The sequence below is a fragment of the Delphinus delphis genome, chromosome 7 (genome assembly GCF_949987515.2).
Source record: "Delphinus delphis chromosome 7, mDelDel1.2, whole genome shotgun sequence".
NCBI classification, from domain to species: Eukaryota; Metazoa; Chordata; class Mammalia; order Artiodactyla; family Delphinidae; genus Delphinus; species Delphinus delphis.
Window position 1 is genome coordinate 33,368,497 of NC_082689.1, and position 27,098 is coordinate 33,395,594.

Sequence of the window (27,098 nt, forward strand, 5' to 3'; positions counted from 1 at the left end):
ATGTCCTGGTTTACACCTCACTCCTACTGACATTTTATTTTTGCTCATCTTGTTTTCCCTCTATAATCCCTCCATTCTTTACTATAAATAATCTTGTATTATCCTTTTTTTTTTTTTTTTTTTTTCCCGGTACGCGGGCCTCACTGTTGTGGCCTCTCCCATTGCGGAGTATAGGCTCCAGACGTGCAGGCTCAGCGGCCTTGGCTCACGGGCCTAGCCGCTCCGCGGCATGTGGGATCTTCCCGGACCAGGGCATGAACCCGTGTCCCCTGCATCGGCAGGCGGACTCTCAACCACTGTGCCACCAGGGAAGCCCCGTATTATCCTTTAAGTCACTTTAGATTACTTTAAAAATAAATCAGTGTCTAGATTAATAATGATTTTCTTGTACCTTTCAGAAATGCAAACAAAGTTAGGAACAATTTTTTTCTTCCTGAAGAGACACCAAAATGTTTTGCTCACCTAATTTTAAAACCTTGAACACAAAAGACAACTTTACTTAAAGACAGGAGAAAAATTAAAGACAGTCCAAAAAGGCAAGAGAAACATATTAGACTGGGATTCTTAAACTGGTCCATCTAATTGTTACCTTCCAAAGGCTACGTTTCAAATTAATGGTTCACAACTCTCACTTTTCAGGTATAATTATCAAAATACTAATCATCAAATGCTAAATAACACACAGAAATGGCCAAAAATTCTCTACATAAAACAGAGAAACCACAGAACTGCCTTAAAATACAAAGAAAATATTTTTATTTGTATAACAAATATTCTAAGAAATAATGATATAATAAAATTAACACAGTTGATGTGATGTTGAGACACAAATAGGTATGAAATGCTATTGATGATTAATCATTTTGTTTCATCCAACCTCCCATTGATTATTTTAGAGAGCATCTCTGGTGTATTTCTGACTGAATCTTAAACATGATGTACCCAGGTGATTCAATTAAGAAATCTTTGAAAGAATGGTTCCTTCCATTAGTCCTCATTAACTCTTTTTTTTTTCTTTTTCTTCTTTTTCTCTGGACTCTGAAAAGAACCAACAAGAATGCTTTTGAAAGACCTGTAAATGTATGAGTGATTAAAAACAGCTTTTTCTCATAAAAAGCAAAGTAGGTCTATTCTATTTCCCTGGAAAACAAGTTTGGAGCAAAGACTAAAATCTAAAAATATAAAACCACCTTTATCACCTGTACCAAATGATGTTCTCTTCCACCCTTAAACAAAACCCATTTTGCAATAAGGTTCTAGGTTTAGGAAATGGCCCTTTATAATATAAACACAACAATGTTGTTGTACTTCCTCATCAATGAAACCATTTTTTAAAAACTACCTGTTCATTTCTAATATACAGAGTAGAATAAAATATAGAAACCCTGCCCATGTCAATAAAGTATTGGTAATTAAAAACAAACATACAGCAATTGCTGTGCTGGTGCAGGGTTCTTCTTCAGAAAGCGGTTCTTCTTTAATGTGTTTCTTTTTGTCCTTTTTCTTCTTTTTCTTCACAGATGTCTCCTGTTCTTCCACCACTTCTACTACATCTTCTTCTACTTCTACTACTTCCTCCTCTTCTTCAACTGAATAAGGTTAAGTGTAAAGATACTACAATTAACATTGTATCAGACTTCTCTCCCTCAAAACCCCTTTGAGAGTCTTAGTTTTTTCCTGTCATTCAGGTCAACTATCCAATGTTTATTACATAATTTTATAATTGCAAAGGTCCTTCAAATATCTACCTAGTATGCTACTACTAACTTTATAAATGATAGAAAACTCAGAGAAGTAAATTTCTCATGATCATGTAGCTATATAGAGAGATCAGGATTAAAACAAATCATCTGATTACCAAACCCACTTTTTTGGGAAGACTAGTAGTCAATTATATTAGAAATGATTAATAAGAGTTTGGAGTTAGGAGACTTGGGTTTATCCAACCTGTTGAAACCCTGAGTAAGTCATTTAATAACCTTTATAAACTCAACCTCCTCATCCTTATAAAATTTAGTAATGTCTATCTCACTGGATAATTTCTAGGATTTAATGATTTAACACATGAAAATTCGTGCAAAATGCTTAGCATGAATGCTTGGCACATTAGAATGAGGACTTAATAATTGGTTGCTATCATTAGAAATTCACTGATCAAATACTTACTTAGTACCTACTATACGCCAGGGCTTGTTCTAGACAACTAGAGATACAGCAAGGTACAACACAGACAAAAATTCCTGCTTTTATGAATCTTTTACTTTAGTAGTAGAATGGAGACCAAAAAAAGAAAAAAAGATATGCTATAAAATATTTTACATAGTAAACAGTCCTAAGGATAAAAAAGAGGAACACTGAGGAGAGCAATACATGTGGACATTTTAGACAGGATAGTCAGGCAGATACCTAAAAGAGGGAAGGGAGGGGACTTCCCTGGCGGTCCAGTGGTTAAGACTCCATGCTTCCACTGCAGGGGGCGGGGGTTCAAACCCTGGTAGAGGAACTAGGATCCCACATGACGTGTGGCCAAGGAATTAAAAAGAAATAAAAATAAAATAAAAGAGTGAAGGGAGTGAATTATGCACCTATATTGAGGGAAAATATTCAGGTGAAGAGAAGAGCAAATGCTAAGGTTATTTTAGGAAAGAAGGGGGGTTGGCAGGTTCATGGAAGAGCAAGGAATCCAATGTGGCTGGAGCAGAGTGAGCAAGGAGTAGAATTAGGTCAGAGAGTTAATGGGGGTGCCACTGTAGCTACTACATTAAGAATAACAGAGATGGGTATAAGTGGTTCAGTTCTAGATACACTTCCAAAGTAGAATTAAGGGACTTCCCTGGTGGCACAGTTGTTAAGACTCTGCGCTCCCAATGCAGAGGGGCTCGGGTTTGATCCCTGGTTGGGGAACTAGATCCCACATGTGTGCCGCAACTAAGAGTTCACATGCCACAACTAAGAAGCCCACCTGCCACAACTAAGACGTGGCGTAACCAAACAAAAAAATTTTTTTCCTTTTTTTTAAAAAAAAGTAGAATTAAGAGGATTTCCTGCCAAAATAGACTTGGGTTATAAAAAGAGTCAGTGTTAAAGGCCAAAGCAACTAGAACTGCCATTTCTAAGATGGAGAATATTATGGAGCCACAGGTTGGGAGTGGTAAGGGTCCAGGAACGTTAAGTTTGAAAAGCTTAATGGATATATGAGTAAAGATACAAATCTGGAGTTGAGTGTTTCAAATGTTACTGATGGGTTTAGGGATCTCCTTATTGTTCAGTAAGGAAATAGAATCACTTAAATAAATAACTTGTTTATATTTTCTTCACCCAGAGCAGGAGTCCACATTTGCTGATAGTACTTTTGACCACTAAGCTACTTAGAAACCAAAAATTATATCAGTCATTGCTTTAATGCCTTTCTTGCTAGACCAGCTGGTAGGCAACTCAACACAGGTGCAGCTAATAAATGGGGGAGCTCAGTTATCAACTTTGCAAGAGAGCCTAGTTCACTGGTGAGCACCTATTAAATATTATCACTCTGTTGGCAGGCTACCCAGTTACTACTCTAGTCCTTTCCATGTAACAGAAACAATGACGAAAAGTAGTGCTGCATCAATTCTATGTTCTACTATATATATAACAGAAATATTTCAACAACTAATTTAGAAACCACATACCTTTTTTTTCCATTTTAAGCTGATTCTCAAAATAGTTCACATGGTAGAAACTAAAGTATTAGTACACTTAGTATAATCCTACATATTCAAAGAGGCACTTCTCACATTCCTCTATGAAACATGATAAATTTAACAATATCCTAACTATTCCCAGAGAACACGATGGTTTATTAAAACACCATTAGCTTTCAATATGGATGGTTTCGCAATAAAGTTCAATGGTATGTACTTTCCCAAGATTTATGAAGTCTGTACTTCTTAAGGAATAAGAGTATAAATGACATTAAAAAAAATTCAAACTAACCTTTAATTTTAACCTTGGCTTTTTTGGCCTTCTTTTCAACCACTTCATCCTCTTTGTCTACCTGTTCAATCTTGCGTTTTTTAGAATAGGTTGGCAGTGTTGAGTCACCAGAAGGATCGTAAGTCTTCACTTCACTGAAAGAGCCATAGAATTTTATAAAATTCCTACAAATATCAGTAATCAAATAATTCTAAAGAGATTTAAAAGGAAACGTCATTAGGTAATACTTACACAAACATACAATGCTGTTTCATTTTAGTGGCTTTAGGGCAGTTTATGAAAAAGTCTCCAAAAGGTAAAGAGGTGTCAACAGTAGGTCACACTTCACACTTCAAGAGAAGTGGTGAGCTAAATGAATTGTTTTAGTAATCAATGTAGTGACTATAGTATAGAAAAATAGTCAATCAGCATAGGGGAAAAAATGGAGGAAATCTCTTTATACCAAATGATTACACTAGAAAGTAAAAACTGAACCAATTCGAGTTTTAGAACACTGGGCAATTCAATGAAAAACAAAACAAAAACCCTAAATCAAATTTAATACAGAATACTCCATCACAAGATTCCAAGCGGCAGAGGAACAAGAAGGGATATTTATGGATAAAGATTCCTTGAAACCCAAATGTTTGCTTTTGTTCTAACAAAGTAGAAAAAAATTAAAGTACTGCGTGCCAAAAATGTGAACTAAACCTCATAATTGGTGCTTTAAGCACATGTGTTTAAAGTCATAAACATAATGGCATGGGAACATTAAAGCATTGTTCAAAACAAGCTAAGGAATGTTCTATTAAGCTATCTTACAGGCTCACGGCTGTTAACTTTTATAGGTTAAAAACATTTATAATTTAAGAAACAAAGTAGTGACTAGGTTCTCCTGGATCTCTCCCAGATATATGTGTTATTAAACTTTTGACTTTCTGTAAAAAAAAAAAAGAAAAACAAAAACAAAGCCCCAAAACAAAGATCCACATTTTTTTCAACTAAACACAACAAATTAGGCTTTAAAAATTACAAAATACATGGTCATTGTAGAGATCTTAGAAAATTCACAATATAAAAGTAAATGTTAATTAATGCCCGTAACTGAATACATTTGGTTTCTTTCCAGAATAAAGGAAAACAATTTTTATGAATGTGTATACTAAAACATATATCTAAATACATATTTATAATGAGATGTTACTATATTGCTTTCCCTGCCCACTTATAAGATTTTACTGAAGGATTGTAAGAAGTCCTAAAAGCACAGTTTATGGATTAATGACTAGAAATGTTTTTAAGGCTGACATATACCGTCAATCTCTTTTCCACATTCTATTTCTATCATTGCAACCTCATCAGTATTGAACATTATCTCAAATAGTAACAAAAACACCTCTCCCCACAAGTATCTTTTGTAATTTCATAGTGAGGTCTGAATACTTATCATGCCTCTTAGCCACTTTTAGACTTTTCCTTTGTCTTTTGACTCTTTTTTTTAAAAAAACAGGTTTCCCTGTGGCTTAACTCTGAATGGACTTTGGTTTTGATAAATGTTATACTATATAGGAACTATGAAGGAAAAATATTTATTATCAATATCTGGAAATGAGTAAATTAAATATTAAGGAAAAAGGCCAAAACAAATATATTATGTGTACTTATTGCAACAACGTAAAAATGTGTATATGATTAAAAACTAGACGTGGGGCTTGCCTGGTGGCACAGTGGTTGAGAGTCCGCCTGCCAATGCAGGAAACACAGGTTCGTGCCCCGGTCCGGGAGGATCCCACATGCCGCGGAGCAGCTGGGCCTGTGAGCCATGGCCACTGAACCTGTGCATCCGGAGCCTGTGCTCCACAACGCGAGAGGCCACAACAGTGAGAGGCCCGCATACCGCAAAAAAACCCCAAAAACCAAAAACCAAAAAAAAAACCTAGACGTGAATATGGAAAACTGTAAATGGCAAAGAAATAAATTGGGATACTTAGTTGTTTTAAACAACAACAAAAAAACTGTCAACAATTAACATTTAAATAAGCAAAAATTCATTCATGCTCTCCCAAATGTACTCACTCACCTTTTATGTTCATACTTTTCTGCTTTTGCTAATGCCTTTCCTGTTCCACTTATTTTCCGTATCTAAGAAAAGAAAAATCATTAATAGTTTTCTAAGGCATAATCTCTTTATAATATATATGGTAGTATGTCAATTCTTAGTATATATTAGGTAAACTGTTAACAGCAGGCAGAAAAAGAATATATTAGACATACTAAAATGTATCATAAGAGTAAAACTGGTTAGCAAATGAAATGAAAAAGTACATAAACTACTCATGGTTTATTAACTTTTGACAGGTAACACTTCTGCAATATGCAGGGTGTGATTCTTACCCCTCTATCTTCCAAGGTTCTCAACCTGGCCTCTAATTTGGCTCTGTTCTCAACTCCCATCGCAGAACTGGAATCTTCACCAAAAGCATCATACCGGATGGCCAAAGCAGTTTTGGCTGCCAGCATCCGAGAAATCTAATAGAGAACTTGAAGTTAGAGGCATTCAAACTATACTCCAAGATGAGATATAAAAAATTCTCTCAATAATTTATTCATGAGAACACTACAGATGAATCATTGACTCTACAATTCACTCTAGGATTTTTGAAAAATCAGGAGTTACAAAAGTATTGTAAACGATACAACTCAAGCCACTTATCTTCTATTTGAATCTTTGCCACAGTATGATGGCTAACTGGTTATATACACAACCACCATTATTTTGTTGGATGAAAAGATATTGTAGTAGCTTATGTCTAAAACTAGCTCAAACCATTCTTCCATCTTCCTTTAGTTTCTACTATGTGACATTAGTCCTACATCATGGGATCATCCAGATTAAGTATAGCCCCCAGCCCCCGCAAGCTTAACTAACATTCTATTTTACTGAACCCTTTATCTCTCTCATCACTCTGCTCGGAATTTTATAACATTTCAATTCCTGTTAAACTATGTATCCTGTAAAAAGCTTGAAAGTACTTTAAGCCTCAGTTTCCTCCTCTGTAAAATAGACACCTACAACTCATAGGGCTATTAAGAGGATTCACTAAAGTCCTATCAAGTGTTAGCACAGTGTATGCTATTATTTTTTTATAGGTCATAAATATTGATGTTAAATTGGTTTCCTGCCACACAGAAAACTTTTGATGTGCCTTCCCTGTCCCCACCAATGGGTGGAGTCTAGAAAAATAGTAACAGCAAGCAATAACACTTTCTTCTAACCTTTTCTTTCAGTGTACTTAAGTGTTTATTTAAAGAATTCACCACTCTATTTGATGAAAAAGAAACAGTAGGAGGAAAATGGTTTGGAGGAAAAAAAGGCCTACTCCAGGAAAACTGTAACTGACCTTTCCTTTGTGTTTGGGACTTGTCTGGCCTACAAGTGAAGCATGATAAATGAGACCATACTTAGGGGTATCTCGTCTAGACTTGAGGGCTCTGAAGAGTGCCTTTTCTGCTCCAAGAATCTGAACTGTAGAAGCTGCATGTTTGGCCAAATTCAAAAGAGAACCTTCAAAAGAAAAGAAGTAGTTACCAGGAATGTACTTGCAAGTATTTGAAAGTTCCATATATTAAAAAGACCTATAGTCTTAATATTATAGCCATCAGAGTAAATAAAAATCTGATATAATACAGGATTCTATAGTCTGGAATTACCCCAAATTCCTGATATCTCAGCATTTGTGATTCATCCATTAACACCACAAGCAGAGGTCTGTGATAAATGTCTATGACAAGTTGAAGGTTACTTGTTCAATTTTACTGATTTGCCTGAAGAGATGGTATTACTATTTCACATTTCATTAGCATACCATGGGAGAGATAAAAACACATGTATTCACAGACACCACCCCATCTAGCCCCTATTTTTCTGAGATTTATTTTAGACATCAGATATCCTACTACTATAGATATGAAAAAACATACAGATAAATAAAGTGAAAATTTAGTATTAGGACATCTCAGTAGATCTATGTGATAAACTTCTTACACTTTATTTACCCCTCGTTTAAGATATGGATGAGGAGGACTTCCCTCGTGGCACAGTGGTTAACAATCCACCTGCCAAGGCAGGGGACATGGGTTCGAGCCCTGGTCCGGGAAGATCCCACATGCCGCGGAGCAATGAAGCCCGTGCGCCACAACTACTGAAGCCCGCACGCCTAGAGCCTGTGCTCCACAAGAAAAGCCACCGCAATGAGAAGCCCATGCACCGCAACAAAGAGTAGCCCCCGCTCGCCGCAACTAGAGAAAGCCCGCAGGCAGCAATGAAGACCCAACGCAACCAAAAAAAAAAAAAGATATGGACGAGGAGATATAAGCACAATAATTAGGTATTAAAGTTGATGCTTTGTTAGATGTGCTGCACTGATTTTCTGTCAGAAAACAATTTAAAAAAAAAAATCTCTTTCTCTTTTTTTTTGGCCTGGCCACGCGGCTTGTGGTATCTTAGTCCCCTGACCAGGGATTGAACCCGGGCCCCCAGCAGTGGAAGCGTGGAGTCCTAACGACTGGACCACCAAGGATTTCCCTAGAAAACATCAATTTTAATGCAGTTGCTCAACCACTAGATACGTGTTTAAAATTCAACAAACATACACTCGCCTTCAGGAAGTTGTAGTAGTGACATCAAAGATCACTGATCAAAGATCAACGTTAACAAATGTAAGAATGGAAAAAGTTTGAATTATTGTGGGAATCACCAAAATGTGGCACACAGACATGAAGTGAGCAAATGGTGTTGGAAAAATGATGCCAATGGACTTGCTCTACACAGGGCTGCCACAAACTTTGAATTTTTTAAAAAGGCAGTATTTGTGAAGTGCAATAAAACGAGGTAAGCCTATATTAACTGATTTCATCCTCCTGCATTCATCTGATTGTTCTAATTAACCATAACAAACTTCTGACAAGGAATCACAAGTGTCTCAGAAGAGGCAGTGACTAAAGATGCCTTCATTATCCGAAAGGAAATCAGGCATACAAATAAAATCATCATTGAACACCTGGGCCTTAGTCCTCACAAATATACCATTTACTTCTATTTATTACCTAGAATTACTTTAATAAGTATAGTTTAAAGATAAAAGAAGAAATAAATCCTACCTAGAAAACAACTCAACTCTCAATACCCATGTTTACAAACTACATTAAAATCATCACCTGCATGAGCAATAAGCCGTGCTCCAACTAATTCACCAACCATGACTGTAACGTTGGGTGCAATGGCCATCATTCTATTTTGCAGATATTCATAGAGCTGGGTTCTATATTCGGAGATTTCAATCACCTGGTGTAGGGAACAAAATGAATTAAGTCATAAATGACAAGAGTAAAAATAGTATAAAATTCACATGTCTAAAACATCGGAGTCCCAAATTATCAGAGCAGTTGTACAACCCTGGGAAAATTAACCATTTCTTACCTCAGTTTCCTACAAAAGGGCTGTTGTGAAGATCTTACAAGATAATGTATGGAAACAAGCTAATACACTGCCTAAAAATAATGCTAATCAATATTACTGTTATTTTAAAAAACTCCAAGGGCTAGACATTTCTGTCATCCCCTGTGATTCTCGTATAGCTATCTTCAAATGAGAGGGAGAAAAAATACAGGCTACAAACATAAAAGTTAGAATTAAATAATTGAAGCTATACTTCTCTGCCTTTTTAATGGATTTATTATTCAGATAATGCGAACAATATAAATAAATTAGACAGTACTCTTAACTTCATTTTAGTATATATCTCCCCCTCTAAGTATAAATCAAGATGGCATCAGATGAGGTAGTGACTGAACACCCTCATATTTATTTATCAGGTGAGCAATACATTAAAAAATCATCATTGCCATCAGAAATTACAGAGCTGGTACCACCACAACTAGTTTCCCTATGTGTATAGTTTACCTGAGTGCAGAGATGCAGAATGTTGCAAATATCTTCTTCTGAAACCTCTGTTCCCATAGATATCTCTGCAGCTGCTTTCACTTCTGCTTCAACCTCTTCTGGCAGTAATTCAGAAAGTGTGGCCGAGGCATAATTCTTCCTATCGCCTATGGAATGTTTGCAGAGGATGAGGGAGAATCACTCTTCAACAAATTATATAAAATCCACCAAACAGTCAAAAAAAAAGTAGAGATAAGCCAATGAAAAGGATGCCTAAACAAAACAAAAAGCGAACAAGTTTGACCTAGTAACTTTCCTCATATAAAGGCTTGATTTTTCTCCCCACCACCTCCCTACAAAATACTACAGATAACAAAAAAAACAAAATACACCATGAAACAGGACTTACAATACTGTGATAGACAATTTGCAGCTAAGGTTATACTGAAACTAGGGCCATGAATTCTTAGGGGTAGTAATATGATAATATAATATGAGCCAAGTAACTCATATTTATTAACAATCCTCACGTTCTTCTACTAATATTGCTGTACTAATAGTATACAATTTAACACTAACAGTACAGATAGCAATACTATTTTTAATATTAATTATTATTAATATATTGCAGGATACCCCCAGTCCACAGTTGTCCTTATTAATGGTAATTTCACTGAGACACGTTAACCATAAGAAACCATTTCCAGAAAAACCAAATTAGGGGCTCCCTGGTGGCACAGTGGTTAGGAGTCTGCCTGCCAATGCAGGGGACACGGGTTCGAGCCCTGGTCTGGGAAGATCCCACATGCCTTGGTGCAACTAAGCCTGTGTGCCACAACTACTGAGCCTGCACTCTAGAGCCCGCAAGCCACAACTACTGAGCCCAAGTGCCACAACTACTGAAGCCCACGTGCCTAGAGCCTGTGCTCGCAACAAGAGAAGCCACCGAAATGAGAAGCCTGAGCACAGCAAAGAGTAGCCCCCACTCAGCGCAACTAAAAGAAAGCCTTGTTGCGCAGCAACAAGGACCCAACGCAGCCAAAAATAAATAAATAAATAAATAATAATATATATTTTTTTTTAAAAAAAGAAAAACCAAATTAGAGAACCATGTTCTCTGCTGCACAGGCCATCGAAATCAAAGTTAATTTTGTTCCTGAACTCTAACAGATATTAATATGGCTACACTCCCCAAACCTGCAAGACATAAAAATATCTTGGAAGTTTAAGAAAAAGAAAAAAACCCACTGTAACTCATGTTTTAAATGAGTCGCAGTGAAATGAATAAATAAAAATAAATCGCTATTTTCAATGCCTTAAAGGATCAAATTACTTACCAACTTTCTGTAAACACTTGCAGTATGTCAAATTATCCGAAATAATTTTTCCTAATTCAGGGAAATGCCAGCCATACCATTCTCTACACCGCATAATGTAGTTGTTTAGTTCTTTATCTAAGTCATCTAACAGGGCTGCAGTAGATTAAAATGAAAAAGAATATAGGAACTTAAAAGGATTTTTAAAAAAACTTGTGATGAAATATAAATTTACCATTTTAACCATTGTCAAGTGTACATTTCAGTGACTCAAATTCATTCAGAATGCTGTGCAACCACCACCAGTATCCATTTGCAGAACTCTTCCATCAACCCAAACTGAAACTCTGTACCCATGAAATAATAACTCCTCGTCCCCACCTCCCCAGCCCCGGTAATCTCTTCTACTCTCTGTCTCTATGAATTTGCCTATTCTAAGTACCTCATAAGTGGAATCACACAATATCTGTCTTCTTGCCTGGGGCTTATTTCACCTAGCATAACGTTTAAAATTCATCTATGTTGTAGCATGTATTAGAACTTCTTAAGGACGAATAATATTCCATTGTATGTATATGTCACATTTTGTTTATCCATTCATCTGTGTTAATGGGTATTTGGGTTGTTTCCACCTTTTGGCTACTGTGAATAATGCTACTATGAACATAGCTGCATAAATATCTGAGTACCTGCTTCCAGTTCTTTGGGTATATACACCTACAAATACTATCGCTGTTTAAAGGGATTTTTAAAATTGGAAATCGTTAAGACTTTGATGTCCAAAAATCATCCAATGACATGGGAGAATGACCTATTATATACAACTACAAGTGAAAAAAGCAAAATAAAACACAACACAGATCCCACTTATGGTTTTATGATTTTTCATGGAAAAAGAGAAATCAATCAGTTTACATTAATAGTGTAATCCATATTATCCAACTAGTCAAATTATAGTTAGTTTTTCCTTTCTTCTTTTCTGCATTTTTCAATTTACTTTACTTACTAAAAGTTCTAGCTCAACTCCCTTTTCTTCCTCAACAATTATAAAAGATACAATTTTAACACTAGGAAAAACCCACAACGAAGAGACAAACAGATTAGTCCTCACATGTACTATACTTACAAATTGCCTGAACAATCATTGTATCCACTTTATCAGCACTAAATTTCAATCTGTATCGGGACAAGCTGGGGAGAAGGGGGAAAAATATAAATCACTAAAAAAAAGCATTTAGGAAAAGCATTTAATTGACATCTTAAAAAGACTTTTACCAGAATCCCTATCCTGGAGCTACACTGTTTACCTTTTTCATGCATGGGAAACATCAGCTAAATAAGAATACAATATTTAAGATCTAAAAATACACATTTAAAAAGAAAACGAATACATCTGTCCTGCTATAACCTACATTTCTGAAACATGAATTAATTTATGAATGATAAATAGGATAATGCTGTGTAGCTCAAACCATACTGGTTCACATATGATTTTTGCAGCATATTTAATGCTTTATGCCACTGGAAAAAAAAATAAGTACAGCACTGTAACACCTGAAAAGACGAAAGCCATGTAGGAACAATATTATACATAAGGGTTTCTTAATCTTTGCACTATTAACACTGTGGGCCTGATTATTCTTTGTTGTGGGGTCTATTCTGTGCACTGTCAGATGTGTAGCAACATCCCTGGCCTCACCCCAATTGCCAAATGTCTTCTGAGGGGTATCTGATTGCCCTTGATTGAGAACTACTGCTGTGCACAATGCCAATTAATCTTAAACTTGGACCCTAACTCAGTTTAGCTATTTGTTCTCTCTTAGAAATGTTTATTACAAAGTTTTTCCTGACTTTTGTGCATTTTGCTCATTTCTGTAACTCAGCTTTAACCCTTTCATTAATCTATGTTCATATTTTATTTGTTCAAAGGTCCAGACCTTTGTTTACTGTAGTATTTCTGTAATATAAATTTAACATGTCCTTTATTTTTTGGCTGTCCTGGTTATTAGTTGCGGCACACTGGGCTTAGTTGCCCTGCGGCATGGAATCTTAGTTCCCCGACCACAGATCAAACCCGAGTCCCGTGCATTGCAGGACGCATTCTTTACCACTGGACCACCAGGGAAGTCCCAAACATGTCTTTTCAACTGTTAATTTTTTTAGGGTTACAAAGATACTTAGGTTTTGAGTGGTTTACCCTTAATCCTATTTTTATTTCACAAACCCTATTATTGTAGTGCAATTTCAAAGAATGCCAAGCTTTTCAGGATTATATATATCACAGTATAGCAGAAATTCCTGGTCTAATGGACCTCTGGCTAAACATCACAGGTTAATGTTTTTCTTTGCCTCATAAAAACTCAAGAAAAAACTCAAAAAAACAAGCCCCACACACAACGCAGAAGAGGAGGTCATTACCAGATGAGAAAATTCAGGGAGATGGCAAGTAGATGGAATGGTAGCAAATGATTTAGAAGATGTAAAAGAGAAAAGAAAGCCCAAGAATTGTGGCATCTAATACTAGAGAGGTAGAGAATGCCTATCATCAGGTTTATAGCCCAGACAATGGAGCCAAACTGCCTGGGTTCAAATTATGGCTTCATCACTTACCAGCTATATGGACTTTGGGCATCAATTTCCTCATTTGTTAAATGAGGATACTATTACTACCTTCCTCATAAGATTCTTGAGGATTAAGATAGTATTTGTAACATACCTTGAACTGTGCTATATAACTGTTTATTAAATAAAAATAATAAGACTATTTTCCAGTAAATCTCACCTGTGTGCCAACCCAAGACACATGGCTGCCATTTCACGTGGTTCTACCCCAGGGATTAATCCATCCATCTGTGAACGGATTCCCCTCATAAGTTCGTTAACAAGAGGACTATGGATACAACTGAGATTCAGCTTTTCCTATAAGAACAAGAACATTTGTATCAAATAAAGAACTAAACTTTTCCTAAAATTATTTAAATACTAAAATACCATTGATTTAAATGTATACATTTCTCAGTTTCATAAAAGCAGTTTCTCGTGTTTGTGGGAAGAACACTTGAATATACTATTGGTAGAGGTCAAAATTGGTATAAGCTTCCAGAAAGGCAGCCTGTCTACATGAATCAAAGCCATAAATAGATAAATACAATTTAACCTAGTAATTTTGTTCTTTTTATTGGTTTGAGGGATCTTTTACTACCTTACATTATTTAGCCTCTTATAAAAATTATAAAGGTAATACATACAGAAGATTTTAATCAATAGTACTATAGGGAAGGGGACTGAATGAAAAGCACAAGTTCTGGCCTTAGGCCCTTTCCCTACTGTTAGGATCCCTGAAGTACTTCCAAATCTATACTAATGTTAACGTATATGTGTACACATATACATAAATCTTTATAAAATTTAAGTTTTTACACACCCCAGGCAAACAGGATGAATCTGTTCTGGACGCCTTCATTTTTTTCACTTTGCAGTGTATTTGCTAACTCTATACAAATTTACAGTTCTATTGCATCAAATGCAAATGACAAGCATGCAAAATTGTGTATGTTGCATCACATTTAAAGAAACAAATATTTAGTATGCATACAAGAGACAACCAGTGTTTAAGTTTTTCAAAAGGAGGAACTGAGAAGAAAAAATTAAAGATATTCATAATCCCACCAGCCAGCAATTTGCTGTCCCATGTGCCTTTCTGTATGCTTATTATGCTAAAATTTAACGTTTTAACAGAAAAATATAAACTAAGACTTGTGCGCACTTCAAAGGATGAAGATAGAAATTGATATCACTGAAAACTTAATTACCTGATGGTATTAGAAATAATCTATCCTAACAATCTTATTTAATTCACAATCCTACCTCAAAATAAAAAAAAACCCTCTAATCTCTTCAGCACTTTCCTACCTCCAAACACCTAGAATTGATCCTTACTTCAAGAATGAGGACTGTAAATCAACTATACTTCAATTAAAAAAAAAAAAAAAAAAAGGGCTTCCCTGGTGGCGCAGTGGTTCAGAGTCCACCTGCCGATGCAGGGGACATGGGTTCGTGCCCCGGTCCGGGAAGATCCCACATGCCGCGGAGCGGCTAGGCCCGTGAGCCATGGCCGCTGAGCCTACACGTCCGGGGCCTGTGCTCCGCAACGGCAGAGGCCACAACAGTGAGAGCCCGGTGTACCAGAGAAAAAAAGAAAAAAAAGAAAAAGAATGAGAGGTATGTTCATGAAGTTGCACTGTAATACCTACTGTAACTATTGAAAATCAAAGTATCGCAACTGGGATTTCCCTGGTGGTGCAGTGGTTAAGAATCTGCCTGCCAAAGCAGGGCACACAGGTTCGAGCCCTGGTCCAGGAAGATCCCACATGCCACAGAGCAACTAAGCCCGTGCATCGCAACTGAGCCTGCGTGCTCCAGCTACTAAAGCCCACGCGCCAAGAGCCTGTGTTCCTCAACAAGAGAAGCCACCGCAATGAGAAGCCCATGCACTGCAACGAAGAGTAGCCCCGGCTCGCAGCAACAAAGACCCAATGCAGCCAAAAATACATACATACATACAAAGTATCGCAACTGGCCTCTAAAATTTTCTGCCTTGCATGTTTGGGAGCCTACATATCCAGCCTTTCTTTCCATTCTCACTTTATGTTTAACCTTAGCAATTCTACTCCCTACTAAAGTTTTCTAATAAACACATACAATAAAAAAGAAATGTGATTTATGTTGAAAGGGAAAAAAATGTCACTAAACAAAAATATGCCAGGATATACATAAAGTGTTATCATTTTGGGGCATCACTTATATAACCTTAGTTTTGATAATCATATTGGAAACCAATTATTATGTAGCGTAGGGGAAAAAGATCAAGTATTCAAATCTGAGAACTTATGATAAACAACTCACTGCAAAGGCTAGGCTTTGTAGTCTTTATGCTGTACGGTGAGCTCTGATCAGCAGGCATAAAAGGAAATTATAACTCTACCTTTATGACGCCTCCTAGTTTAGCATCAGCTACAGCCAGGGGTTCATGGGCTTCTTTAACTATTTTCTTCAGAACTTTCTTCAGCTGCTTATTGATTTTGCCCTCCATCAGAGCTGTGAATGCTTTTTTAGGAAGAAAAACAAAAGAGTTAACTCAAAACTTTAACCGTAAGAGCTTAAGAATTTATTTAAATTTTATAAATAAAGAAAAAAAACCCACTTATTTTCAGAAGAGCTGAATTTAATATTACTTCTGAAGTGAAATGATAAACATTACACATTTCACAATCTCATCTGATCTTCCCACCCTCATTTCCACTGCAGAACCAGGAGTTAAACCAGATCCAGCATTCCTTTCTCTATGGTCACACAATCCTTCTGAACTCAGAATTGTAAGTTGTTAGAAACAATCTGTTTTGGAATGATAAACTGATTCACTCTCCTGTGTCACTATAGACCGACTGGCCTGATTGTGAAATACCATAAAAACCGTGTCAAGACCGGTAAAAAGGAGTGTATTCATTTTGAAGGTTCTGCCACAGTTTAAGTATGTCCGAGTGGAGGTCTTACTTTTGCTAATCCTTGATCCAGATGTGTCAACACGCCTCTAAATTATAAACCTCCAGCGATTGAGAACTTACTACTGAAGGCAGCCAATTTGAGTTGGAGGCTGTTTTCATTTCTGGCAAGCTCTAAATGTGCTACTTTGTAACTCTCACCCTTCTTTAGACCTATACGTAGATCCTTTAGACCCATATGGACTAATTAATACTAATACCTCTTCTAGTTGTCTGGGTTTTGGCTGAACTTAAAGTATGCCTGGCATGAAGTCTGTCACAATTTCTAAGGTCAGGCAGCAGTTTGTGCTTAATCAGCCAGGTACTTGCTCTTTCCTCCTTGGGAATTCAAATTCCCAATCATTTGAATTTCAAGTGCATTTCATCTGCTATCTGGAAGATGAAAGGTGAGGACAAAAACCACACAGATCTTAAAGAGGTCTCTACACTCTAAGAAGCTAAGATTCAAGCTACTTTTGTTGAGTTCTAACAATTTACATATTGTAAAACATTGACTCCTTTCTAATATACATTTCCCTAATAACTGTATTTTCCTTACAAGTGTTTAATCTTTTCTAATTAAAATATTTTATTCAATGTCCTGCTTCTAGCTCTCAATCTTTCCTATCATTTACTCACACTTTAACCTAGTGTTCTCCTTTAAGATTTCTTAAAAGTAAAAAAATTTCTACTCTAGATCCACTCTAACATTCACAAACATTTAACTTCCCTGTTAATCACTCTTCATTATATGTATTTTAAAAAGATGGTATACAGAGATGGTGACAGGGATAAGGGGAAGCTGAATCTCTCCTCTTCTCTATTAGCCACTATTCAGCATCCCTCAGCAGTCTTCCCCCTTCATCCAAATTTAGGCTGGCTCCAAACTTTACTGTGGCTGTTTGTAAGATGTGAAACTTACAAGTCTAACCAAGAGTAAAAATAAACCTTGCTATGCAAATGGCACATTTTAGCTACTGAGACCACTATAAGTTGACACACTCTGGACTCATTCTTAGGCTACAGGTTTTTTTTTTTTTTTTTTGCGGTACGCGGGCCTCTCACCGTTGTGGCCTCTCCCGCCGCGGAGCACAGGCTCCAGACGTGCAGGCTCAGCGGCCATGGCTCACGGGCCCAGCCGCTCCTCAGCACGTGGGATCTTCCTGGACTGGGGCACGAACCCGTGTCCCCTGCATCGGCAGGCGGACTCTCAACCACTGCGCCACCAGGGAAGCCCTAGGCTACAGGTTTTAAATGTATTCCCTGACATCTACAACCACTTAGTTCTAGTTCTGCCATGTCAAAACTGCCTTATAACTGGGAGAGGGAAGTTAATTTTCAGGAAGGACTCTGTTCTCTTAATAATAATAAGATGATGTTCAACTTTCTGGTGAAAACTGATGGGAAAAGGCATTGTAGATTTCTATGACTAGATTCCTGACAGAGCTCACTACCTTCATTCATTTACCCAAAAATATTTTTGTGCTAGGGATTTGATGGTGAACAACACAGTCTCTGCCCTCATGGAATTTAGATTGAGTGTGTGTGGGGTTGACTTTAAATTCTTACCCAGCATGCTATTTTCTCCATTTATCTTACATTATTTTAAGGAATACCTGCCCCCTCCCAAAAGGGCCACTTGAGATCAGAGCTGCAGCACTTTCCAACTCCAAAAGGAGCTACTCAAATCAATCTATATGAATAATGCTCCCCAGAGTTGGAGAATAGCTTACACAATCTTGCCTGGGATATTACCAAAATTCTACCCATATTTATTTTTAAAGCTGTAATATACAGAACTATCTTTTAAAAATTTTCCAGGCAAAAATTACCATATTTATGCTTTATGGCTCTATAAGACTTCAATTACTGGATGTGTGCAGCCCTAGAACTATTTTTAAAAATTTGAAAATTGGCCTCGTTGGCTCCTCCTTCAGCTCACCCCTCTGCCAAGGTTGGGGTGGCCCATTAATATTCCAACATATTTAATAAGATTCTTAATTTTCACTATATAAGAGAACTATACCCTTCTCCTGTGGCTGGTGAACAAAATTACTTGGTTCAGTCAAATGAATCTTATGGCTTAATTTTAAGCCACACTCTTCCTTATGGTCCTTCATTTTCAAATTATACCACTAAGTAGTTGGCTGATCTGAGATACAGAATTTAAGCAACTGAAAATTCATGATTAGAGTTTTATATCTGATCTTGTTTTCCCTAGCATTAAAAGAACATTATGAGACCAAGTGCCTACTGAAGCCAAGCCTAGTCAGTAAACCCTACTCATGTCTGTTGTCTCATCCCTAGGACTAGCTGAAGGATATAACAGCCATCCATTCTTCTAAATCATAAAAAAATCATGCCCCCTTCAGGTAAACTCTTATGCATTTCTGTAGTTTGTATAATAAACAAAACAAACACCACACACACACACACACACCCCTCTACTAGTTTTCTTAAATCTTCTAATAATACTGTGCGTTTTTAAACTAAAAATGTATATACCTGGAGAGCTGTTTTATTATTATTCCATCTCTAAATCCTGGCTATTCTCAACTTTACCCTTGGATTAAAATGATCAGAGAGCAGTGTACTTGACCGCATTACCTTGATCCCTTGTAGAACAGCTTTTACTGAATTGTGCTTCAGCATTATGCTGTTGGTTTCCACAGGGAGATCAACTTAACCACTTCTCACCTCTCATCACATGAAGGGAAAAAACCAGCCCTATAGTGAAAAAAGCTAACTCAATGTTGTCTCAGTGGTAGTGACGAATTTGAGTCAGATCACTTAAATTCAGTTCCAAAAAGAATGCATCATTGACAACATTGAATAGGGTTAACTCAGGCAACTGAAGCAAACAATCTTCTAATGAGGATGACAAATCACCAATATCTAAAAAACCAAAAGAGCCAGTCTTTGACTTTACCTGCCAATGCCTCTGCTGTATCCTGAAATTTCTCAAAATGTTTCAGCTTTACTCTAGAATTAAGGGAAAAAAAAAATGTTATGGGGGCACACTGATTGTGCAAAAGCCACATATTTAGGAGAAGAGGTGTTGGACTGTTTCCAAAGCATACACCAATAAAAAACTTTCCTGCCATTGGGCATTGGTGTAAAGTTAGATATTCTTCTAAAATGACCAATTTCTCTAAATGTCAGGCTAGTAATGTCTGAACTATTATAGAGGTTGTAGGTTTTGAAGGAAACTTGGAACAACAGGAAAGACGTTTGCTGCCACATCTAAACGACAGGAAAGATGTTGAAGCTTCAACATAACCTCTGCTGCTTAAAGTTAGACACAAATGCCTTTTACTATACAGCACAGAAGTGGCTTAAGAAAAGGTGTAAGGGTCCCTCTTACGTCAGAAATCTCATGACATTGATTTGCGCATCCAGTACAGGTTCCATTAAAAAATAACTAATTGTTAGATCTAATTCCTGTTACCCTTACTTTACCCCCTTCCTCCCTACTCACTTATGTGCAGGGCAACATTATTTTATATCAAAACAAACACATACAGTTAATCCATTGTTGTCTCAGTGGTAGTGACGAATATTTGATTTAGATCACGTAAATTCAGGTTCAAAAAGGATACATCATCGACAACAATGAATCAAGTTAACTCAGAAAACTAAAGCATATATCCCTTTAAAAAGGAAAACTAGTCTTCCACTGTGTCTAAAATAATGTTATCTTAAGCAAGGTTTTCTCACCTCGTCAGGGAACACCCTGGTGGTACCTTAAATGCACACTTAACAATAGAAAGAGGTAAGAAAAAAGCAATTATTTCACCTTATCCCACCTAACCCCATTTCCACTCATCTGAAGTGGCATTTGTTCATATCTCTGTATATTTGCATAAATGCATATATAGGTGTACAGCAACACTTGCAAAATGCAATCACGTTATACATATTACTCTGAAGCATGGTTTTCCAGTATACCATGTTTTCCTAATTATTTAGTATGACATCTCTTGGGGTTCAACACTCTTTAGCAAGCTTGAGTAGTTTCCTTCTATTCTAGTGAGTTTTTATTAGCACGAACAGATGAATTATGAAATGCCCTTTGGCATCCAAGGACATAATCAAGAGATCAGTCGGCTCCTTCCTAGGACCACACTCACCAAATAGGATATATTTCACAGGGTGATTCACAGATGGTGAAATAGCCTTCTTGACTCTACCTTGAGGAAAAGCCAGCTCTCTCTCCCACCACTCCTTTCTTAGAATGGGCATCAAGGTTATATTCTATATTCCTGTCCAGAGACCTTGGGGAACAAAGGTACGCCTTTCCAGTATTTACTAGCTAGTTATTTTACTACGCCAGAGGGAGTTAGGAAATACAGGTCATAAAGAATAAATAAACTATGAATTAAATTCAAAAACACCTAAATATCACTAACTTAGAGAAATTATAAGTTAAATCAATTAGCAGCCCATGCTTTTGACAGTTATTACTTTAAACAGAAATTTATACTTAATTCACAATCAATTTACGCTTTCAAATATCTTACAAAAATAGTGTTTTTTTTGGGTGCTGTCCAACCTCATCTGCAATTAATACAAATTAGCTGAGATGGCCTATGCTCCAAATAAGGAATCTAATAATTGGGCTCATACCAATATTATTCCTGAAATGAGTTCAAAACAAAAAGTTATGGATAGATTACATGAAGGGGGGGCACAAACACACAAAACAAACAAAAACAAAAACCTCTAAATGTTAACTGCTAAGTTCTTAGTTTCAAGATGACTTACATTTTATTTGCTTTCTCTGGAGTTTCAAATTCTTTCCACAAACTATCAACCTCTTGAAGTTTCTTTTCATTCAAAACCTGTAAATAAATATTTAAAATAATTTTCTTTAAATTGCACAGCTTAGGCATATACAGCTATACCCTTCAAGTACAATTGTACATGCAAAATGAGGGTGGTGGGAGCTATTTTTCTCTCTGAAATAACCAGTTTTCTTACCCTGCATAAATTTTTGGTCAAACTAATAAATCAAGTAGCCCAATGAGTAACTGGATGGAGTTTAGATCTAGCTGGGTATTTGTTTAAAACTTTCTATTTTTAAGAAGCTCCCTAACCCCTTCACAAAGCCTGTCATATTCACAGACCAAAAGAATTTATTTGCCTACTTTCTACGGAATAAAATTTGTTCTTTAGGGACTTTCCTGGTGGCGCAGTGGTTAAGAATCCGCCTGCCAATGCAGGGGACACAGGTTCAAGCCCTGGTCTGGGAAGATCCCACATGCCGTGGAGCAACTAAGCCCCTGCGCCACAACTACTGAGCCTGCGCTCTAGAGTCAGCGCGCCACAACTACTGAAGCCCGCGTGCCTAGAGCCCATGCTCCACAACGAGAAGCCACTGCAGTGGGAAGCCCGTGCACAGCAACCAAGAGTAGCTCCCGCTTGCCGCGACTAGAGAAGGCCTGTGCCCAGCAACGAAGACCCCATGTAGCCAAAAATAAATAAATAAATACTTAAAAAAAAATTGTTATTTATTGCTATGAACATCCTGACAAGAATTACGGATTTCTCTAAAACTAAGATACCATTAGTTCTAAGACACATCCTTATGTAAGAAATTTTAACATGTCAAGGGAAAAAAGGGGTACTTTTATCTATGAAACACAGCCATTAACATTTAGGTATATATTCTTCAAGACTTTTTGACTGTCTATGCTGCATTTTATTAATGCGTACTTTTAGGAATCGTGCTATACAGTTAACACTTAACATATTGTGGACATAATTCTAGGTTTTAACAAGAATCGCATTGCATGAATATACCATCATTTATGCCCTTATTCATAAATATACATAGTTTTGTATGTATACATGTTGTATTTCTTAGGACAAATTATTGGAAGTGGAGTTAAATGATCATATAAGAAACGCATGTTGACATATGTATTATCAAAATGCCTTCAAAAGCTTCTATTACTTTCACTTAAATCAAGAGTGAATAAAAGTTCTTATTTTCCTACACCCTCACCAATACTGTGTGATAAATCAGCTGCCCAAGTATAAGCTAGGGTAGGATCAATCCTAAAATCCATTTCCCCCCATATTTAACATCCTTGAAATTGGGATGTCTTACAATTGATGGCAGGTCAGTTTAACTAGCAGTGTAAAATAACAGTGTATTATACTTGATGAAATATAGTATTATAGATATTATACATATCTTGTGGAAAAAGGCTGCTGATCAACTAAAAATTATACTTTACCGACAAGCCACATTTCACCAAATCCACAGTACCACAGAATATTTACATGGTAAGACTTATTACCCAGTTATAGCTTAGTACATATTTCCATGATGAAACATGAAGAAATACGATTTTGCACAACACCTGTATTTTCTGTCAGATGAGTGGCAAGATGACTTTAAGGATTTATTGTGTTGTTTAAATTTAATCCCACACGCAGCTGAATCAAATATATTTACAGAACTGGAAAAACAGGAATCACAGTAATGAAGCAGTAAACAATTGCAAAGCACACGGTTTTGTATTAAAAAATTACAAACCACTAACAGTTCTATTTTGTATGTCATGAAAACTTTAGAATACAAAGACATTCCATCAAATCTCATGAATGCACTGAAACTTTAATTCAAAGGTATTTTTTTGTTAAAGGAAATTCACAGAATAGTAGTGATTTTTAGTAGTAGTTTACTCAGTATGCAGTTAACCATACCTAAAGTTCAATGATTGTTGACAGGATACGTACCAAATAGGGGATATGACTCATGAGTAAAATTCACATTTTTTTCTAGTTGAAAAGCAAGTATATTTGAAGATAACATTTGGATAACAAAATTGGCATATTAAAGAGATATTATTTCAAGTTAAAGCAACAAAGGAAATGTAATGAAATCATGTTAATTCATGACCACTGAAAGGTCTCCAAGGACTTTGTTATGGCAAACAAAACCTTGGCTACTTTATGTTCCCAGTCGTGCATAACATACTGAAAAGAACATTACTAATAAGGTCTGAACAAAAACAGAATTAGAAATAATTGCTACATTTTCTGTTACACATCTATCTCAAATTTTTAATCATTCATTTTCAGACAAGGAAATCTGAAACATTAATATGCAAATCCATTTTAAGTTTTATCATTTTGGATTAAGATGGAATGAATAATTTAGCTATTGTCACCACTAAAATCTTTAGCACCACTGTTATATTGTTTGCTAGTTTTACTATAATAAGTACTGTATGTACCTATTTACATTTACAAAAAGTGAGTTATATAGTATGTAAGTTATACCCAATAAAGCTGGAAAAACTTATTGCTTAGTAATCATGTTATATAGGAACTTTGGTATTCACATAAAAAGCTCTTCCTCGAGCCCTTGAGAAATAAAGGAACACACAACACTATGCTACACAGCAGCACTGTACAACATGACTACTAAGAATTTAAATGAATTAAAATTAAAATTCATCTCCACAGCTTTACTAGCTACATTTCAAATGCTAAATAGCTGTATGTGGCTAGTGGCTACCATACTGGGAAGCACAGCTACAAAAGGTCTGGGATGAGTAAGACTGAAGAATGTCTAGTCTTACTCTTTGTGCCATGTGACATAAGGGACACAGGCTTGAGTTTCTGCAATATTCTACAAATAATAATAATAGTTCTTTCCAGGTATTGTCTCTGCATTTATATATAACTTTATTAACAAGCAACATTTTCTGGAAAGTTTTAAATGCGTTTTGAATCACTGTGTATATATGGATATGCATATACTGGGTCATGATATAAAATGTATTCCTCACTGTGAACTGAGATTTAAAAAAGCATGAAAAACTTTCTTAAAGCACTCTTATTCAAGCATGAATTTTATGCAACCAAGGTAATTTTATACCCCAGCATTTTGAAAGATTACGGGAAAGGGAGCTAATAACCTTGTATTGCATATCTCCACACACATAGATATTTCACGTACTATGATATTCACCCCTTTAAGGTGTAAAATTTACTTTTCAGTAATTTTCACAAACTTGTGCAACCATCACTAATTCCGGAATACTCTGTATGCTTATTTTATTCAGGAAGAATCAATAACAGCTACTAACTCCAAATATTTATAAATGAAGCAATATTTCAATATATTTAAGCCTTTAGTTATTTCTCTAATATTAGGTTACATAAAACATAAACCACAATTTTTAACAATGTTGAACAGTAACTTGCAGATAAACAACATTAAAAACTGCAACAGAATACTCAAGACTTATTTTTATGGAGAATACTCTTTATTAGTAGAAATCAATAAATCATATGACTTTATACTTTATGACCCAGGTCTAGAAACCATACAATTGCTAAACCGACTCCTCTCCACTGTTAGAAGCAACCACTGGACAGTGCAAAGTCACCCCTCCCCTCTTAGCATCCAGGTCAGGACAGTATACGTAACATCAATTTGGATGAAATTCATCCACAGATGCTGATTCAAAATATGACAGACTACTCTGGCTAAGAGAATTTGGGGGCATGTGCAGAACTCTAAGAATTTAGAGGGACCTTCCTGGTGGCGCAGTGGTTAAGGCTCTGCACTCCCAATGCAGGGGGCTGGGGTCCAATCCCTGGTCAGGGAACTAGATCCCACATGCATTCTGCAACCAAGAGTTCACATGACACAACTAAGGAGCCTGAGAGCCGCAACTAAGGAGCGTGCCTGCTGTAACTAAGACCCGCTGCAACCAAATAAATAAATATTAAACAAAAATAATAATAATTTAGAAAAGACTGCAAAAAGCTGGGGAAAGTCTAACAGACCCATTTCCGGGCTCCAAAGCCTTTTATAAAGTCCCTTAAAATTGCTAATACTACAATCTCAGACAACTCTAATGAGAGGAAAAAGAAGCAAAATCAGCTTTCGGTTTTTAATTATCTCATTGGTTTTCTTAAAAATAACAAGTATTTAATGTAACATGCAAATAGAAGTATATTTTCAAATGTCAAAGAGAAACTTGGAAAATAAAATGAAAACCTTTCTCAAATAAACATTTTGGTATGTACCCTTCCAACTCTCTGCACCCGTACCACACAGGTGTTTGATTTATAACTAGAATCACACTATATATAGTTTACCTAGCATTTTTTGACTTGTCAGTACATATGAAAAATTTGTTTTTCGTTGCTATATTCGTTGAACCCAAGAGTCCGATACGTAGATAGAACTCAATTTACCTGATGCTTCCTATCATCTCAACAGCACCCTATTACACGAATGTCCCATTGCTCAGTTATTTCCTTGCTGATGAACTTGAAGTTAATTTCAAACTTTCCCTATTAAAAAACCCAAAACTCAGGTTGGTTATATCCAGCTCAGATTTCCCCCGTGGGCTTCAAATTTGAAATGACCACTGTATCTCCACGTCTAACAGACATCGAAAGCTTCACACAACCCAAACTGCAACTCTTTAGTATCCTCCCCATTCCCAGCCCCCAAATCCCTAAACCTTCTCTTCCCTTCCCTACCACCACAAACCCACTTACTTAAACCCAAACCTCGCATTCTTCAACCAGCCAATCCCGTCAGTTCTACCTTCTAATTTTCTCCTGATATTTCCTTCCCTCCATGCCAGCCTTAACCCAAGCAACTTCATCTCGTCTAGATTAATGCAAAAATATCCTCCTTCCGTTCTTGTACCCCATCCCTCGTAATCTATTCTGCACAGAGCAAAACAAGTGCATTAAAAGACAAAGTTAGGTGAGGTCAGTCCTCTGTTAAAACCTTCCAATCATTCCTCAAAACTCTCAGAACAAAACCCATACTCCTTATCATAACCTGTAAAATTCGAATACGGCTCCTGTCCACCTCCCTAACCGGGCCAAATCCTCTTACTGAACCCAGAGCCCCAAACGGCGCGGCCACGTGTTCACCGAAATATGCGCCTCCCAGGCCCAAAGCCTTCCCCCTTCCTTTCACAGCAGGGGGACACAAAAGGCACCCACGCGATCCTGAGCACCGTCGTTCTCTCCTTAAGTCTTTCCGTCTCCTCTCCTGCCCAACACCTGCCTTCCCCTTCCAACGGCTCAATCTCCCACCTACCTTAAAGATGGCGTAGCCGACGGACGTTTCAAACAGCACCAACATGGTGAGGACGGGTCAGGGAACTGCGCGCCCGCCGCCGAGCTCTTATATCAGTGAAAAAAGACCAAATCTGCGGCCCCCAAAGGCCCGCAACGCCGCGGCTGGCCAAGCACCAAAGCGCCCACCTTCCCGCAAAGAACCAGATAACGTTGCCTAAACGTTCCACACTCCACTACAACCAAAACGCGTGAACGCGCTTCTCCTTCTCCATGGCTTCT

At 36.9% G+C, this 27,098-nt stretch overlaps 1 protein-coding gene and 4 non-coding genes across 7 annotated transcripts; all 5 read right to left on the reverse strand.

Annotated features, from left to right (window-relative positions):
* Positions 1 to 729: 729 nt before the first annotated feature.
* NOP58 (NOP58 ribonucleoprotein) lies at positions 730 to 27,098 on the reverse strand. Of its 3 annotated transcripts, XM_060016281.1 has the most exons (15): positions 26,839 to 27,098; positions 21,513 to 21,589; positions 19,678 to 19,730; positions 16,193 to 16,314; positions 13,991 to 14,127; positions 12,335 to 12,399; positions 11,230 to 11,364; positions 9,914 to 10,059; positions 9,169 to 9,295; positions 7,353 to 7,516; positions 6,346 to 6,480; positions 6,032 to 6,093; positions 3,973 to 4,106; positions 1,429 to 1,589; positions 730 to 1,038 (listed from the first exon to the last, which is right to left on the reverse strand). In XM_060016281.1, exons 1-15 carry the CDS (start codon positions 26,881 to 26,883, stop codon positions 988 to 990), a joined length of 1,614 nt encoding a protein of 537 aa, XP_059872264.1. In that variant the 5' UTR covers positions 26,884 to 27,098; the 3' UTR covers positions 730 to 987. The 3 variants fall into 3 exon arrangements, with proteins under 3 accessions (XP_059872264.1, XP_059872265.1, XP_059872266.1); XM_060016282.1 differs by lacking the exon at positions 19,678 to 19,730; XM_060016283.1 differs by lacking the exons at positions 19,678 to 19,730; positions 21,513 to 21,589; positions 26,839 to 27,098 and adding an exon at positions 19,356 to 19,637.
* LOC132428819 (small nucleolar RNA SNORD11) lies at positions 8,929 to 9,011 on the reverse strand. Its single transcript, XR_009520212.1, has one exon. It is a non-coding gene; the product is annotated as a small nucleolar RNA SNORD11 (small nucleolar RNA).
* On the reverse strand, positions 9,775 to 9,860 carry LOC132428820 (small nucleolar RNA SNORD11B). The gene has a single exon (XR_009520213.1). It is a non-coding gene; the product is annotated as a small nucleolar RNA SNORD11B (small nucleolar RNA).
* On the reverse strand, positions 19,495 to 19,581 carry LOC132428807 (small nucleolar RNA SNORD70). Its single transcript, XR_009520203.1, has one exon. It is a non-coding gene; the product is annotated as a small nucleolar RNA SNORD70 (small nucleolar RNA).
* LOC132428808 (small nucleolar RNA SNORD70) lies at positions 20,277 to 20,365 on the reverse strand. The gene has a single exon (XR_009520204.1). It is a non-coding gene; the product is annotated as a small nucleolar RNA SNORD70 (small nucleolar RNA).